Raw genomic sequence first — 18,504 nt, forward strand, 5'->3', positions numbered from 1 at the left:
ACGGTCACCCCACCAGTCTGCCCCGTGCCCCAGATGCAGGGACAGAGCTGCTGTTTGTCCCAGGCCTGGCCTCATGTGGGCACAGGGGGGTGCTGGCTGACATCAAACCGCCTGGTTTTCATAGGACCTTCCTGTCATCTTAATCATGCGGTTAAGACGTGACAGCAGATCAGGCCAAGGGAAAGAGAAGAGCAAATGAAGAGAGAGGTGGCATTTGGGGTTCTTTTTCATTTCCTGGGGGTGAGGGGAGGTTGTCTTTGGCGACTTTCTTTACTAAGTCTTCCCTATTGCAGATGAACGAATTATTTCTATCCTTCGCCACCAAAACCTACTGAAGGAACTCCAGGAAATTGCTGCTCAAGGTACAGTACCAGCACAGTTATTTGGGAATATAACTAGAGGGAAGTTATAGGGAAGTGTGTTTTTACCTTTTGTAGCCCCTTACACAGTTTTATTGCTTGTTTGGTATTGGTTTTTTAATTTATTTTACATTAGTTTGAGATCATATAAATATGCCCTAGGAAATACAGTTACGGGACTTCCAGTAGAGATTGTGTGAGTGGGGACAGGAATTGTCCTTATAACTCCAATATGTATCTGCAATATGTATCTCATGATTTCCATAACTATCAACATGATTTGGTAGTGATGCAGAGTATAGACATTTTGGGGTGGGAGAACCCTAAAAGGACATACTGGAATTTAATTCAACAAATAATCTCCAGCTCCCAAACTGGAATGAAAGGCAAGAAAACCTTCACTGTTTGTGCAGCTGGAATCTAGCACTAAACCCAGGTATGGAAGAAGGGAATCCACACTGAGCATTGAGTAGGACTTGCTCCTAAAAGATGAAAATGTTCTTGAGCTAATGGGGTTTTTTTTATGGTTTGCTTAACTCAAATGCAAGTTTCTTTGATTTGGAGAGGTGCAGGCTGCTCACCATGGGTCAATGTGGGAGCAGCAGCAGCACAGAGCTGTGCAAAGGGGTGTGCAAGGGGAAGAAGGGCTGTTCTCAGGTGCCAAGTTGCCCAGAGCTGACATGCAGGTCTCAGGCAAAGCTACTTCACAGCTAGTCCAGATCCCTCTGTCCAGGTGGTCCAGTTGAAGTTTGCAACAGGGCTCTCCCCATGCTACAGGGAGAGTACCTCCTGACCTTCCCTCCTCCTTCTCCCTGGGCTAACCTGGGTGACAGCTGGGCATCAGCAGGGAGAAGATGATCAGAGTATCCCCGTGCCCTGCTCCTGTGTGGCAAGTCTGCCAGGGGTGGCTGGAAGGCAGTGCCACCAGAATGCTTTCAGAACAAGGAAGACACAGAGGCAACAGGGAAAAGGAAGAGGAAAAATTCAGGAAGTCAGGATTGGGACTCTCATGCAGTTCCAAAGCCATATTTTGGTCACTACCCAAACGGTGAAGGGGCCAGCTGGGCAGTGACCTCAGATGGGCCCCATGGATGCTCCAGTGATCCAGAAGAAAGAAACCTTATCCTCCTCAGTGTGCTGGGATGCTGGTGCCTAGGCCCAGTAGGGGTTTGAGGAGGAGCACTCAGTTATAAGAAAGGCTGTGCCCCTCGGCATGGAGTCTGTAAGAAGGAACTTGTTTCATAGAGGTGCATCTTGCTCCGTTCTTTCCTTGGCCTGAGCCCATCACATCACTTAGTCCCAGAGTAACATGAGCTCTCATCTACAGATCACAGAGACTGGGGGTAGGACGTTCTTGTAGACCAAGGGAAAAGCAAAGGTGTTTATCTTAGTCTCCTCTGTGCTGGCTGCAGCTGGTTCTGCTCAGGCTGGAGAATCCACATCATTCAGTTCTGGGCTAGAGAGCACTGGGCAGTGTTCCCTCTCGCCGCTGCATTAAGGCAAAGAAGCAGGGCATGAGCTGGGTTAGACAGACCTTGCTTGGCTTGCAGATCCCATTGGAATGGGGCTGTCTGGGGAGTGCTGGTTGCCAGGACAGCTGCACTCTGACCTCCAGCTTGTGTTGCCTTCAGACACCTTCCTCCAGGGTGTTATGTTTGTCAAGTGGATTCCATAATCCCAGTGTGGGGCCTTGGAGCCCCAGGCTATCCCTGCAGTGGGAATGAACACTGCTTCTTTCTCCCAGCACCCTGGGAGAGGGGCCCCCACAACTAGGCTGGAGGGCACAGAAGCTCTCAGTGCTCACCTCAGCAGAGGTACATAGGCAGAATCTGACAGGAGGCAATTTTTACCCTTTATTACTCTAATGCTGAAGTCTTTTGTTGGCCTCAGTGTGCTGCAGTTCAGCACCTCTTATTCCCTAGATCTCCATCAATATTAGTTTTCCTGGTAACGCTGATTCTCTGTTTGTTTAGAGACCATTTTGTTTCCTGCAGATGATGTTTCTGATTGTGGTTTTGTTACTGCAGTTGATTCACGTATCCTCCAGTCGCTTCTCCTCACAGCTCCCCTTTGGCAGATTTGTCTGCTGTAGAAAATACAAAGGGCGCAGAACTATTTCCCTACCCCTACTTTCTGAAACACAGGAGGGACTGTTGCCTTTCCATACTTTTTGTTATTTGACACAGGTGCCAATGAGAGAACCCATCAGCAGAAGAAAAACAGTGGCTTCGAAGATGAACTTTCCGAAGTCCTTGAAAGCCAGAATGACAAGAACAAGCAGAGAGGTCAGTGTCAGCCTCCACCCCCGGGAAATACAGGTCAGGCTGTAAACAAGGATGTTCTTTCTAACAGCCTTGATATGTCCATCTGCTTCTCTTGTAGGCATCTTCTTTGATGCTGCCATTGACACACACAACCAACCTGATGTTTGCTTTCTTATTTACAAGCTTAAACAACATGTAGTTTCTGAGCTATAGTAACTGGTGATTGTCAAGTTACCAAACTGATACTGATCTTTTCTACCCTGCTGCTCACACTATCACTCACTCCTAATGTTTAAATGAGTCACAGCCGGGGAAATCCAGGACTGAAAGACTCAGTGATACAGGCAAGAGTGATGTGGGCCTGTGCCTGCCACCCTTGTTTCCAGGCATCTAAGATACTGAGTAATGGGTCTCTGAAGGAAAAATGGAACTTGCTATACAGACATTGTACACACCCCCACAAAACCCCTGTTATCTTGGAAAGATCACGTTCAGCTGAGATTTTCCCTTGTCACTATGTTTCTATGGCCTGACTAGAGACAGGCAGTTTGGCCGAAAGGAGGGTTTGGCCCCTTTCTTCTTCCTTGTCAGGAAGACACAATGCCAATGTGGGGTGATGTGACTTTTCATCTAGCAGCTGCACCCCCACAGAGGGTCTCAAGAGGGCTCTGGAGCATGTGGTTGAACCACAGCAGCACAGTGATGCTGAGACTTCATTTCAAAGCTGCTCAAAGCAATGAGTAGAGACACTCCTGGGGGCTGCTGCTGCAGCCAGCATGGCCAAAAGCCAACAGGATAGTGGCACTGGATCTCCCTCCTGTTAGGGCAGACCTGAACCTCTTGCTCCAGCAGTGTGGAGACTGATGAGGATGAAGTGTGGCATACTGGGCCTTTCAGACCAGCTGGCAGTCCAGCGACACCAGCACAGTGACACTGGTCTTCACCAGACTCGTGTGACCAGCATCCCCTCACCCTAGCACACTCCTCAGCACTCCTTGGGGCTGCACTTGCCTCTCCATACTATCTGGCTTTTAAGCCCTCATCTTTTCTTTTGCAAAGTGGTTTCTATGTCTAATTGTGTTAAAAGAGGCCACTCTCACCTGAGCAAGAGCAAATACCCAGCCCACATTAAGCTCCTGCTGAGTAGTTACTTTGCAGAAGCAGAGCCACACCCCCTCCCTCCAGCACCCTGGGAACCGGGCTGGCTGCCTCTTCAGCCTGACGGGAGAAATAAGGATGCAATGTTAGCGCAGCACTCAGAGCAGGGAGAGCTGTGCAAGTGCTGTATTACACTCCTAAATAATTTCATTTTACTTGCAATCTGGTTTCACGCAGGGCAAGTTCATTGCTGGCATCTCAAGAGACGGTGATGAGGCCTGTGCCTCAGCAACACTTTGGCATATGCTTAACTTCAGCCTTGCGAGTCTCTCCAGGAGCTCAGGCACCAGAGAGAGCACTGCCTTGCCTGAACACAAACATATGCTGAAGTGACTTGCAAAAGGATTCACGGGCTGGCTAAGCAGATTGCTGAGTGGAGCTGAAGCTCCCTGGGAAATGATTGGGCTTTGCTGGTTGTGAAATGAGCTCTCAGCAGAAATATTTCTTCTTGTTTGTCCTTGTGCAGATGCAGCAGGGGAGCACCCCGAAGAGGAACAGCCCACGGGGTCCCTGGCTGAGCTGACAGAACAGAAACCCCAGCAAAATGAGGATTCAAGAGAGGAGGGAAAGAACAGCCTGGAGGAGAGGGAGCCCAGGCCCAGGGATACCAACCCTGTAGAGAAAGAGGATCGGGAAGAAGGAGAAAGCAATGACATCAGGGATACAGACGATGCCCAGCGAGACAGAGCTTTGGACAACCACACTGGCAAAGATTTCAGTGAGGATGAGCAGCAGCAGCAAGAGGATGAAGAGGAGGAGCCCAGAGGCTCCAGGGACAGCCTGGAGCTTGAGGGTGAGGGAGAGGAGCCATCCAGGAAGGGCCGGGAGCACAGCAAGGAGGTGGCAGGGGAGCGTGTGGAGCGGGAGGATGACGGAGATGATGCTGCAGAGGAGGACCCTACTGAAGCAGAGAGGTCACTTGATTTGGCTGAGGAAGATGAGGAGGCTGAGGAGGTGCAGGAAGATGACAGTACGTATCCCAGACAACTGCACTGATACTTTCCTGGGGTAGCTGAGAGCACTGAGACAGATGGATTAGAGGCTTTAAAGCCAAAAAGCTCAGGCAGGTGCTTACTGGGTTTACAGATATAACCTTGCCAGCAGCCACCCAGACCCCACCACAAGCACTGGAAGCATGGGCCCATACACAGCAGGTAACACAAGCCCTGCAGCAGCCTTGCTGCCTGCTGCTTGGCTCTTATAGGTCCTGGGAACAACCAATTCCTTTTTCTTGGACTTACTGCAGGGTTTTGGACTGCTACCTGCAAGCCTTGCTACTGACATGGCAACGTGAGAGTGGGTATCTGCAGAATCCTAGGAAAGTGGGCCTAAGTCAGGAAACCCATCTGGCATCACTCCTGAAGGCTCAGTTCAAAGGTGGACTGCAACCAGGTTAACAGTTGTTTTCACTGTTTTGTTTCATGCTCTTTCAGATAATGATGATGTGCTGGGATTTGGCAAAGATGGGCGGAGCTCTGAGGAGGAGGAGGAAGAGGAGGAGGAGGAAGAGCAGCCCCGAGCAGTGAGAGGAGGAAGACATCACCTGGAGGATGAGGGGATGCAGGAGGAGGAGGACACCTTCCAGACCAGGGATGCCAAAAGTGACGAGATGGAGGAGGAATCCTCCAGGGAGTGGGAAGACACCAAGAGATGGAACAAAATGGATGAGCTGGCCAAACAGCTGACATCAAAGAAGCGCCGGGAGGAAAATGATAGTGGGGAAGACCCTGACAGGTCCATGAAAAAGCCATTTAGGTCCCGCAAGTATGCCTTCCGTAGTCCAGAGGAAGATGTGAAAAGGTCATGGAAGCATCACTCGAAGGAGGACAGCAGTGAAGGAGGCTTCCCACTTGCTCCCATGCCTGAAGAAAAGAAGGACGAGGAAGGCAGCGCTAACAGAAGAACAGAGGTTGGTGTACTTAGGCTTAAGAATAAATCCTGCCCGGTTATCCAAACTATGCTGGGAGATGTAGATGGTACCTTGGCATTAACATAGCTAGCAGTGGTTCTCTGTGATATTAAGCTGATGCTTAGTGAACTTTTGAAATTTGCACCTAGTTGTGTCTTTGTTTTTTTATCTTTGTTTTAGTGATTTGTGCAAAAACATTCCCTGCCCCACAGGGTCATGTCTCCAGTGACAGGACTTTTGCACTGGCCTGTTCTGGACATGGTGACCAGAGCTAAATCTGGAGCCTGGGGATGGGCCTTGTGTCTCAAAGCCCTTCCAAGTCAAAGAAAATGCTTTCCCTGTCTCAGGAATGGAGTGAGTAATGTCAGACCTCCTACAGAGGTAAATCAGGGGTGCAGCTGTGGTGAGAAAGCTGGGGCATTGGAGTCAAAACTGTTGACAGATGTTGGAATACATCCGAGTCAGGCTTCCAAAGTCAGACATCTCCTTCCCTGATACCTTGTGTGATGCTGGGCAGTAGCTCAGCACCTCCACAGCAGCCAGGACTGGTGGATTCGCCTTTGTGCTGAGGCCCAGCTTCAGGCACAGGAGTTGATTTGGGATAGCTCAGAGGGCTGAGCATGGGCTTTGTGGGTGTTTGCCCTGGGATAGGCCGAGATCAGGTGCCTGGGAAGAGATCAGGTGCAGGGCAGCAGGAGAGTGAAGCCAGTCTGCTGCAGCTCTCTTTCCTCCAAAACAAGCCTCTTTAGTTACATACCAAACCACTGGCCAAAGATTGCCCATCAGCATCCCCTGCTACTAGAGCATCTCCAGTTGTGTTGGTTCAAAGCAAAGCCAAATGTCTCAGCTTGAAGCAGGGATGCAGTGCAGTGGGCTGGCTCATCTGGCTCCTCACCACCATCTGCCCACACCTTAGGTCTCTCCCCTTAGGAGGTTTCTACCCCCCACCTGCCCCTGCCAGTGGCTCTGGGGTACACTTTGTCTGCAAGGTGGTGGACTCAATCTCCAAACAGGGACTGGGAAGCAGGATGTTGAGGCTGCAAAACTGCTGTGTTTACAGCTGCAGCAAGACTTTCTGTTGTTTTTTGTTTTGTTTTTTCTTAACTAGATCAGGGCCTCCGGGAGTCAGTGAGGAATGTCTAGACAAGGTACCCAGCAGTGAGGGAAAGGAAGGCACAGGCTCTGGCTCTGCCAGAGCAGCTGCTATCCTGTCCCCTCTCCTCATTTTCAGGCTGTGTGGTGGTGTGGCTTGGCCAGTGAGGCCAGCATGGGCACAGATGGGGGCTGTGAGTGCTGTCCTGTGCACTCTCCAGGGCTCAACATGTGGGGCCAGGCAGAAGCAATCCAGAGTGCAGAGGCACAGCATGAGGCAGTGGTTTGGGCCTCACCAAGCTCTCTTTGGGTGCTGTGGAGGATCTCAGCACAGCGCTATTTTTCTCACTTTCGGGGGGCTCCAGCTGTAGCCAAAATTCTCCTCCAGAAGGTGAGCCTCAGCCGGCTGCTCCCTGACCTGCTTCAACAAAAACTCACTGGAACAGTGGCTTGGGCTCAGCTGGGCTCCTGGGGTGCTTGGGGCACCCTGAGCTGCTGACACCCTGCTGTAACCAAAGACTTCCCAGGGGTTGAGACGAGGGCCCTGTGGAGGGACATGGTGACTTTTTCCCTGTTCAGGAAAATAGCTCAGGGAAGAGAAAAAAATTACTTATTTTTACATACTTCCTTTATTTTTTCACACCAGCCACATGCAGTGCTGGCAAGTGGCTCAGTGTCAGCCTGTGCTTGGTAGCTGTTGCAGGCAGCAGCAAGGCTTTGTTCCCTCTGCACAGGAGAGGGGCTGTCACCTCGATTCTGCTGATGGGAAAGGCACTTTTAGCATCTACAGCCCCAAGTTTGCTCCCACAGAGCCTGCTGCTGCACTAGGAGAATGCAGAGAGCCCCAGCTGATGGCAGCTGTGAGAGACCGGCAGGGCTGGAGCTGGCAGCAAGACAGGGCCAGCTGGATATGACCTAAGTTCAAGCAAAGCTATGCAGTTAGGAATTTGAGTACTTGCACTAAATAAAATAGCTTCAGGTGACAGCACAGATACACAAGAGCTGCTATAGAAAGACCACCAAGTGATGGGCAGCTCGAGCTTTTAAATTGATGGCCTCCTAATTCACTACTTTCCCAAACAGAAAACCATCTTCTGGTAGTAGAAGTACATGCAAACACCCAGGGCACCATGGGGAGAGGGAACACCAGCATCCCCTGCACGAGCAAGGCACAAACTGCACTTGCCACAGCTGGCAGGCACCAGTGCCCGTCCTGGTTTGACTCCGCTGACTCAGTGCAGGTGCCCATAGCGGTTCAGCAGAGCCTGCCCTGGCCCCAGCTCCCTCCAGCCTGTTCTGGAGGTACAGACCTGTTGGGGGCTGCCCTGCCTGGCAGAAAGGCTGAGGAAGTACGGGAGCTGCATGTCTTGTCCCCATTACCTGCTGCAGCGATTACACATTAGGACAGGAGTAATCAGTGTTGTGCACAGATGTCTGTCCAGAGGGGCAAATGCAGGAGCAGGCTGAAGGGATGGGGCAGGACGCAGCTGTGCTCGTGCCCCAGGCAAGGCTTTCTGTAGCTCTGTGGGGCGAGGGCTGCACACCCATGGCTGCTGACACGTGTCCCGGGCTTTCCTTGCAGGACCAGGAGCTGGAGAGCCTGGCTGCCATCGAGGCCGAGCTGGAGCGCGTTGCCCACAAGCTGCACGAGCTGAGGCGAGGCTGAGGGCTCCGGCCCTCCCTGTGCGGGCGAGAGCACCGGCGCCACCCTCCTGCCTCCCCACCGCGTTTCCATTTCCCGATTTAAAAGCAATTAAGCCGAGCAGAAGCACCGCCCTCGCTAGCGCCCAGGCCTGCCTCCTCTGCCGTAGTGTTGTGCCCATCGCCGCTGCTTCACCTCACGCTCCCCTGTCCGCACGGATGCCCACCCGCCCGGCCGGGCGCTGGTGGGTGCGAAGTGCAACCTACGTGTGTATTTTCTGTCTGGGTGGGGTTTTTTTCCCTCTTTTTTTTAAAAGACAAGACAGCTTTCTAGAAAGTTCTTCTTTCACCGGTAGTTTCACTGGGTAAAAAACTGCAATAACTTGTTATCTTTTGATTAAATGCTGAGAACTCTGACTGTAATATATTCTATATAAAAAATTTATCTAAGGAAAAATAAAACTGCAGTGGGTTCCTTCCTTTGTTTTGGCAGCTTCAGTCTCGGTTGTCAGCACACTGCAGGGCTGGTGCAGTCCTGCAGAGAGGAGGGGAATGAAGGGCTCCCCTCACTGCAGACACACACTGGTGCTGTTCCCTCCTTACCCCGGCTCCTGCGCTGCTGCCCGCTGGGACCCAGCATCGGGGACACTTCCCTGTGGTCCCCAAGCACTGCAGAGCTCTCCCTGCCCACGCAGGGCCCACTGGTGCTGTACAGCTCAGCCAGGCAGTGGGTGCCCTGGGAGCTTCAGTGAGACCTGGGAGCTTCAGGGGTCACATCCAAGGTTTATCGATGAACACAAGGTTGACCAGAAAGAAAACAAAAGTTTCAACACTGGGGCAATGCTTGACCAAGTCAGGCTATTTGGACAACACACAAGTAGATTACAAAAAAGAGAAGTATAACAAATAGGCTAGTCATGAGGAAAAGTACTGGTCTATGCTTCCCCAGAGGTGAAGGCCCATCCCAAGGGGCTGCCCCTCCTGTGTGCTGGCTCACAGGAGTCGTGGTGGCCAACTGGCACTGTGCTTATAGGCGGAACTGTCTCCGTCCTTTGGGTTTCAGGCCACATGGCAGCTGGAGGACTGGGTGGTGCCTGGGCTGAGGAAGCTGGCCCCAAAAGTCTCTGAGCACCAATCGTAATATTTCCAGTGTTCTGTGTGTATTGGCAGCAGAGGAAAAGGCCCACCCACTGCAAGGGCTGTATTTCAGATGCCCCAGTTTGAAGCTCAGTTCTCTCTCATCACCTGCAGCCCACAGAACAGCTGAGACCCAAGGATTTTCTTCAAAGGGAAAGATGGCATTCAAGGCCTGAGCGTGGGGCCTGGGAGGATGCCCCACCAGCTGGTAGCTGCTGCTCTGACCAGCTGTACCTCTGTTCGCCACAGCCAGCCCTGCCTTGGGACTGCTGCACTGAACCCCATGCAGTGTCTAATGAGCGCCCTTGTGAGAGTGCTTGTTGCTTAGCAAAATTTATTGCTGCTCAGTGAGATACCTCTCTCTCCTGCACTAGCCCAAACAGGGTCTTGATTAAAAACCTGCTACATTTTGAGAAATCAAGAATTCCCTATCCTGGATGATGAAAAATCAATCACCTCAGAAGCCTATGCTGTGAATAAATTCTTATGTATAAGAGTAGCTTAAATCCCAGTGATGTTAAGACGTGTTATACAGTAAGATAAAAATAGCTGACTTCCCTCTAAATGTTAGAAGAGAAACCAAATCAAATCTTTCTGGTACCAGGAGGTCCGAAACAACTGCAAACAACTGCACTCAGGAAGAATGTGAACATCAAATTCTCATGAAAACAGGTTTCTCCCAATGAGCTGTTCATCTTGCTGCCCTATCCACTCAGAAAGAGGAAGCAAAATAGAACTTGTTATAAGGCATTTATTTTCATTATGTGTTGGAAAGGGACAATTCTCTCTTCAAAACAATTACAGAGATAATGCCACAATACCTACTGCATATTGCTTTACTGTTGAAACCAAAACATTGTCCAAAAACAGGTGCTTGGCAAACAAAAAGAAAATGAATATACTACCATTGAAATCAATGCTGTTAGATGAAAGCACCATCTTCACTGTCAGATTTGATCAGTCATGCAATTGAAGACGCCAAATAGCAAGTATTTTGGGTTTTACAGTAAACCATGGTCTTTTATGGGTTTATATAATTCTATACAAATTTAAGTACAAAATGGGAATTATGTTTCAGAAATCATAGTGAACCAGGCTGAAGCAAATCACAAGACACACTTGTTAACACTGTACAGCTGGATTTGAACACAGATACCAATGAACTTGTGAAACCTAGCACACACAGAGAATGGTCCCCAAGATTCAGCCATGCTTAGGTGGGGAGCAATGCTGGAGACTGAAGGACAATATCCAACACTATTCACACCCAAAGGGCCAATTTTCTCAAAACTGTTGGGATCCCAAGGAACTGTTGTTACTCCATTTTAAGAATGACAGTGTTTTTAGTATGTGGTTATCACAAGGGTATACACAAGCTGTATCAAATACTGAATCAGAAATAAATAATAAAAGATACATCTAATACATCTTTTATTTTTTAATATTTTTTTACAGCACTGACTTTACAAGAGGATAGACAACCCATTTTAGGGACTGCTAACATCTGAAACAAAGAAGTCACTATTTTATACTCAACATATACTCAACCTTTTAATAACTTTATATATGTATATATGACTTTTCACACAAAAAAAAGTTAAAATAATTTATATCTAAAAACTACTGTGTAAAGAACGAAGAAGGAAATAAAATGTGGGTTTCTTAAAAAAGGCTGGAAGAGGAAGACCTGATTTTCATAAACTCCATTTGCTGTTTCAGCTATTTCTGGAGTTTCAAAAGATTTCCCGGCCATCAACAAAAACTTCCCAATACATTAAGAGCCCCCTGCAAACTTATGACATGCTGGGCAAGGTCACCTGCTAATGAGGTCATGTGGGCCACAGGCATCTGCCAGCATCCGCCCCAGTGGATTCAGGATAAGAATCATGGAGAGAAAGAAAACATCTCCCCAGATTGCTATTAAAAACCACAGAGTGAAATTCTGGACCACTGGTATCATGGTGTCCACTGGCCAGGATTTTACTCCCAAGCCCTACCCTCCTTGCTCTCCTTCTGCATCACAGATACGGGACGTTTCCTCACAGTGGATTTTTTCATTTCCACAGGAAAACTACCCCAACAGCAGGGTGGACCAGAGCCCAACAGCCAACAGCACACACAGAGTGAAAATGATTTCCTTTGCTTGCTGCAAATGTTACTGTGCTTGTGTTGCTGAGAAATCTCTCTAACATCTCCATTTATACCTGGGTCCTCAAAAACTTCAACCATCTTTAGTAATTTTTGTGGCCATGTAATTTTGACAGAATCCACGTAGGATCTGAAACCCATCCAGTCAAAAGCTCAGGTGTTGATGGCCTGGATCCACACACAGTGAACAGGGAAAGGAAAGGTAGTGAAGATGTGGAAAGTACTTTTCTGGAGGTTACATTCCTCTGAAATAGATATTAAAGCAATATTACAAATAAAATCAGTAATGTGATCTGCAACAGCATGTCCATTTATCTATGAAAGCGAGAGGAGATTATATTAAAGGAAATATTTTAATCTACACAAAGCATTTTCACATACTCCTAATTACAAAACACACACCATAAAGTAATTTTATACTGAATACAGAAATCAATACATCTCTTACTAAAAAGGAGAGAGGAAAAAAAACTTAGCAGGGTAATGCAAGTGAATTCCTGCAAGAGTGCACATGGGGAGACTGCTATGAACTCAAAATAGACTCTATTCACTAAAAAACCAAAACCCAAGATTTTCTGCACAGCTGTGGAAGGCAAGGCTGCAAGCTAGTGTGGAAAAGCCTGACTCACTTGTCACTGCTGCCAGGCAAAGACTTTAGGAAACAAGTGTTTTAGCCTAAGAACTGAGAAGTCTGGATTTTTTTAATTGGATGGAAACAACAAGAAACATTTTTCCTTTGTTTTTTTCTGGTTTTTTTGCTAGCCAATTCAAACACCTCTGGCCCCATTTCATCTGTTGCCTTTGGACTGTATTCTGCCTCTGTTATCCAACCACTACTCCACCTGGTTGTTCCCTGGCTGGATACTGCTCACGTTTAATCTGAAGAACTGGAGGCTTTATCTCGAGCAATCCTCATAACCTCCTGAAAACCTCAGAGTCGGGTCCTTAATTTGTAATCATCTATAATGAAAACAAATTGAACTGTTAGATTTCCATCAGCACACCCTGCTACAGACCTGATCTGCACAAACATTCCCACATTGAGGATGGAGATCTTTGAACAGCTTTATCATTACAACAGTCTGAATAGTACTAATAAATATATCCTCTCTGCCACCCAGCCCAGTCGATCGGCTCCTCAGCACAAAGGTTGCACAGCCAGACGTGGTCAACCAAAGGCAAAACATCTTTGGCCCAGTGACAGTTCTACATTACACAAACCACAAGTGCCAGCACCGATGCTTCTGGTTTGGCTGCATTTCTGCAACTGGTTTTCACATTTTCACATAATGACCAGGATGTTCTGGCATAGGCTACAAACTCAAGCACAATGTGGCCCAGCCAGCTAGAGGGGGAGGAGGGTGGTGATGACTTTACATTGCAGGCAGCAGTAATACTACTTAAGTTCTCTTCAACAGGGAAAAATCTTCACCTGTTGAAGCTGATTATGTAATTACAGTGGAAACCAGAGTCCCATCTTCTCCACCATGCTGACACAAAACATGGAGAAATTCCAGTCAAGTTAATGGTGTTCTTGTGGATTTCTAACAGTGAAGCAGAACAAAAATAAATCCCTAAAAAGCTAACTGGTGACCATGTAATTTTAATACAATTGCTCCCATCAACACAGCAATAATAGCGATGCCTCTGAAAACCCAGAAAAACCTTTTTCTAACCCACAATAACAGAATTCAAACAGACATTATGGAAAAGCTCCTCGGATTGTCTGCAATTTTAAGAGCAAGGGCATTCTGGTATGGTCTAATGCTATTACACTCCTCTACTTTTACAAAGAAAAAGACTACAGAGTATTTACTAACTTACTGTGAAGCTTATCTTAAATCAAAACTATTCTGAAATTACCAAATGAGGCAGCAATTCAGAAAAGCACTTTAGCACAGGCTTAATAACATACTCATGCTTGAATATTTTGCAATAATGTAACTGTATGTCTGGATACTTGGTAATTTACAGTTTTGGCTTTTAAAAGTTGGTCTCCCGATTTGCCCCTGTGATTTAGTAATATTCTAATATACGAGCCATAACATTAATTTCTGCAAGGAAATATAGTAGTATAGCAATTGCATGGTAATTTCTGTGAAAACTCTATTGTAATGCCACATCACAACAGGTACCTGCATATCTGCACCTGGTAAATTAAAGTGATACCGATACATTCGATAAATAAAAAATAAATTACAGACTATGGGAAAAATGTCACTGATCACACCAATGACCTAAACTTGTTTTCTAGTTACTGCCAAGGTCTGGAGTAATATTTAAATATAGTATTTCTGCAAGCATTAAGAGAATTACAAAATAAACTTCTAACAATCATTTGTAAACAAGTTTAAAATGCACAATTATATTTCAGTAGTTTATTTTGGAGAAACAAAGCAGTGCAAAATAGGCCAACCAAAATTCAGAAGGCAGCCAGGAAAATAAAACTCTTATCTGATGTTCTAACTAGGAAACAGCATACAGACATTTCCATTGGATCCAACACTCAATTCATGTAAACATACTTAGTTTGAAAGGTCTTGAGTTAGTAAAGCAGTTTTAATATCATTGCTCCGTCCCCACCACCCAGTAAAGAAACAAAAACCAAAAAACCAAAAAAAGCCCAAGCCATTGTAATAAAGGGAGCAATAGGCAAGTCTACAAACACTCCACCAGCTGGTTACAAGAAAGTACCATACAAAAATATGCACTGGCAAGTTCCTTCCTGAGGGTATCTTTTGTTACACATGTAACATAAAAACACTTTTCATTTTAAACAAACAAAAACAAACCCCGAAGTGTAGATGTCAATTTTATTTCAGTCATGGCTTTACGAAAGGTTTGGTCTGTCATGAATACTTTTATAAACCTCTATGTACATCTGACTCACTCACACCACAACCATCCAAGACCTGCGAGCTGCAGACAACATGGGATCCAGCAGCCTCAAAGCATACAAGGGTTGTGAAGCGTGCCCAGCTCAGAACTGATCTGCAATACTTGAGGAAGTTGGCTGCATTTACGTGTACCCTGGAATCTGATCTATACCACACTCATAAGGTCCTTTCAGTCCCCAAAGAAATATTTTAAAGTTAGTAATCCCTCTAGAGGTGGAATCATCTTCTATTGTGTAAATCATCCTGAAAAAATCAATCTCAGCTACAGGAAATCCCCAAGAATGGCATTTTGGAAGAAGACCAATTTCTCCTAAGGAAAAATCATTACACAAAAGAATTGCTACACAACACTCTTCAAACTGTTTCCCCTCCAGGACTGGTACTATCAGGTAGGGTGGTGACATCTTTTTTACAGTTTAATCCTCTCTCCATGACCTACCTGGGCTTTAAGCTCTAGATCCTTTCGAGTAGCTATCTAACAGATGATACTAACCAAACTGGTATTAGATGCTGCAGTGGTGGATGCTTTATGAACACCTGCTTTAGAAAGACAGACATTCCTGCATATGCAAGATAGGAGCTTAACTAAGGAAATTTTCTTAACACCACCACTCTAAAATGTATGTTAGGGCTTATAAAGGGGAATAGAAGGCCACTCCTTCTACCAAAATAGTGTCTCCATTCTCAGCACTTGGATATTTCCAATTTAGTGTTCAGAATTGGCAAAAGTTGCAGGAATTCTCAACAGCAGAAGATGCTGCCATGCTAGAAGATGCAACACCACTGGTTCACTGCATATCTCAAGAGATAACAAATTGGCCACGCTTTAGTTACAAAGAGTATAAAGCACTGTTGTAAATTACCATAGGGCCTCACCTGGCAGCTTGCAACAAAATAACATGGTCTCCAAGCTAGAGCTGTCCTGTACTTCTACCTCATATGAAGGTACACAATTCTGTTTATATTTAATTTGCAGAAAAAAATGCACAGCAGCATGCATCTGTGGAAGGCAGCAACTGAGTTACCCTCAGGATATGCAGACCAGGTGTACTGCTCCAAGGAAAATGCACAGCTCTGCCAGCCTTTTTTCAGGGCTCTCCCAGAGTCCTCACAAGTGCAACGGACAGAGAATTAAATTCTCCGCTAAGAGATCAGCTGCTTCCATTAACTCTTCCAGGATTTCAGTACTAGCAGATGATTGAATCTACTCAAATCACTCAGCCTAAATACTGGCACCCTCTCTGGATGAAATATGTCACTGTTGGCAAATGTGGTTAGAAGCTGCTTTTGACTGAAGCAGTGAGGCCTGGGGGAAGAACTGCAAGGCTGGAACAGGGGTGGTCACCTTGGCTCTGCCCCTGAACAAGCAGGCTGCTCTGTCCTACTCAAAGTGCAGAGGCTTCACAGCAAGCTACCTGTCAACATCTTGACTGGTCAATGTTTCAAGAGATTTGGTTTAGTGATACTGAAGTTGTCTTAGCCTTCTTTTGCAATGGCCTACCTGGAAAAAAAAGGAATAGGGAATATTTTAGGCAAAAATCTCTAGCATTGTTACATTCAGACACTGCATTTCAAAATTATTATCTTCTTGATACCATGAGGTCCGATTTTAAAATGCTGGTCACCAGTGATTACAAAGAACAATAGAAATGAAAGAGCAACCCTCCCACAATGAAAGGACTAGTGTTAAAACACATGTATGTGTAAACTCTCTACAGATTTGCAACTGGAATCTGATGAAATGGATCTGAATCACTTTCTCACTCTTCCCCTTTCAGTCCGTTTTATCAGCGCATTAGGTTAAATCAAATGGAAGGGGTTTTTGATTTTGCTTTTCTGTGTTGTGTTTTGTGTTTGGTTTGGGTTTTTTTTTTTCATTTTTTTTCTCAATTGTATTGTTACAGCCTGATCTGGCTCTGAGACCACAGTTTGTATCCCTGTGGCTTTTTCTCAGTCCATGGTATTGGCAAGTTATTGAGAAGAAGCTTTTGTTGCCAACGTAGCGACGCAGTGCTGCTGGAAGCTGGGGGACACTGCTGAATTGCAGCCTAGTCTCTGGTGTTGCAGTTTTACTGAGCTGTTGGTCTCGCTTTCCACAATCCAGGAGGAGTCTTTTCCCATGACGCTGAGACAGCCTGTGCTAGCACAGCATATCCGCTCGTCCATGATCCCACCGGTCTGCTCTGCCAGCAGCTTGCTGCGGTTTAGCTGGGTCACCTCAGGTACCTGACCCTGCAGGACAGCAGCTATGTGGTTCAGGAGATCTGTGAAGAATTCAGAAACACCCTCGTAACCTGAAAAGAGAAAAAACAAAGGAAAGAAAAAAAAGGCAATTGAGTAATTTTCCTAGGTTCTTTGAAAGACTTCTTTTAACAGTTTATTTCTTGGGCTGTCCTTGCCCTCCAACTGATAATAAAAAGGCTCTTTTCCATGACATCATTTTAAGTGACAGCACAAGCAGATTAGCATAAAGAGGAATAGAGAATCTTACAATAAAAATAATTTTTTTCCAATGAGAAAAACTGTTGTCTTTCAGATTTGCTATTTCTTTTTCCTTCCAAGTATATATGTGTATATATAATTTTAGGTATATTCTACCATTTGTTGCCAAGTCCAGGTTTTTCCCTAAGTTACAAACTCTGGGGTATGACGATCTTTTCCATTCTCTTTCCAGGTTTACTATGGCAAGTAGCTCTAATGTAGAGCTCCCTTGAGGGTTTGAACTCTCTCCAGAATTTGCCAAGCAATACCCTCAGTTAGGAAAACCTCAGAGGACAGCAGGGCTGGCTTTATATCCTACAGAAAAGGCAGCTTCCCACTGTGTAAGAAGCAATGTAATGCTCGTCTAATCTAACCTGACTTGACACTTAAAACATGTTTCCTGCTACGTCTGAAAAAACACTCAAGGCACAGGAAACATGCACCAATGACACAGTATTTGGTAGAAACATCAATCTTTTATTTTGGTACTGAAACCACCTTTCTGCATGTTCTGTTAAGTGATTCCAGACAATTTACATGCAGTTTAATAACAAGTTTCCCAGTTAAAACAGTTGCTCAAATACCAGGAGACACGACATTTTTGGTGACACAAAGGGTAGCAGTAGGCGTACAGAGCTTCTGGCCCTATTTTAAACACTCTGGTACAGGCACAGTTTTATCACTGCATTTATTCTAAAATTGAACCAGACATGCAACATATGGGTACAATGTCTTGAAATGGATCTTAACTGCTACTGCATTACCTAAAATTGTTATCAGTTTGCCTTAGTATTTAGAGGTGACATATGACATTCGGTATTATTTAATGGGATAGGCTGACTGTTTTAAAATGTCTATAAAAGTATTCTGAAGGAGACCTGGCATTAATACAGGACACTGAAGCAATAAATAAGTTTAAAAGACCCATGTGAATAGCATACATCACACAGCAGCATATGAGCAGAACCAGAGACCACAAAGTAAATGCACATTTTAACACACTTTTAGTGATGTGATCACTGGGCAAAATAGCTCTTCAAATCCATAAATAATTCAATTTTGATCTCCATTCTCCTGTAAAGACCAACTTCCTTAGGCAATAAAAACCCCAATTTCCCAGAAACATAAGGTAAGAGGATAATTGTGGCGATTTTATGGTATATTTATAACCCATACGTTAACCATATAACTCTTATTTAGGCTGAGACATTGATATGAATTTTATTGTACTTGCTCACAATTCTCCCAGATAATTAACAGGTCACACAAAACACCATCAATGTGAGAAGACAGCTCATAGTTTTGCTTTCTCAAAGACCCTTAAACAGATTCACCAAACAAACCATTCATTTCAAAACATCGAGTTTCCCAGTGCCCCACATGATAATCCACTGGTCGGCAGGGGGCAACTAGGACTC

General features: G+C 45.8%; 2 protein-coding genes across 7 annotated transcripts in view; one reads left to right on the forward strand and one right to left on the reverse strand.

The window, feature by feature from the left end:
* ITPK1 (inositol-tetrakisphosphate 1-kinase) overlaps positions 1 to 18,504 on the reverse strand; it is a 236,554-nt gene that overhangs the window by 84,753 nt on the left and 133,297 nt on the right. For 3 of the 4 annotated variants that reach the window (XM_064659022.1, XM_064659021.1, XM_064659023.1), the window contains one exon: positions 10,294 to 16,899. In XM_064659022.1, coding sequence (XP_064515092.1) covers positions 16,577 to 16,899 — 323 coding nt within the window. In that variant the 3' untranslated portion in view covers positions 10,294 to 16,576. Of the gene's footprint in view, positions 1 to 10,293; positions 16,900 to 18,504 lie in introns of those variants that run through there. The other variant, XR_010431473.1, reaches the window with a different exon arrangement.
* The window catches only part of CHGA (chromogranin A), a 48,443-nt gene that overhangs the window by 4,789 nt on the left and 25,150 nt on the right, over positions 1 to 18,504 (forward strand). The window contains exons 4-8 of one of the 3 annotated variants that reach the window (XM_064659015.1): positions 294 to 362; positions 2,546 to 2,677; positions 4,248 to 4,751; positions 5,215 to 5,690; positions 8,365 to 8,885. In XM_064659015.1, the coding sequence (XP_064515085.1) occupies positions 294 to 362; positions 2,546 to 2,677; positions 4,248 to 4,751; positions 5,215 to 5,690; positions 8,365 to 8,448 (1,265 nt within the window). In that variant the 3' untranslated portion in view covers positions 8,449 to 8,885. Of the gene's footprint in view, positions 1 to 293; positions 363 to 2,545; positions 2,678 to 4,247; positions 4,752 to 5,214; positions 5,691 to 8,364; positions 8,886 to 18,504 lie in introns of those variants that run through there. The other 2 variants (XM_064659016.1, XM_064659017.1) reach the window with 2 other exon arrangements.

This window comes from Pseudopipra pipra, chromosome 6 (genome assembly GCF_036250125.1).
Source record: "Pseudopipra pipra isolate bDixPip1 chromosome 6, bDixPip1.hap1, whole genome shotgun sequence".
Taxonomy (NCBI): domain Eukaryota; kingdom Metazoa; phylum Chordata; class Aves; order Passeriformes; family Pipridae; genus Pseudopipra; species Pseudopipra pipra.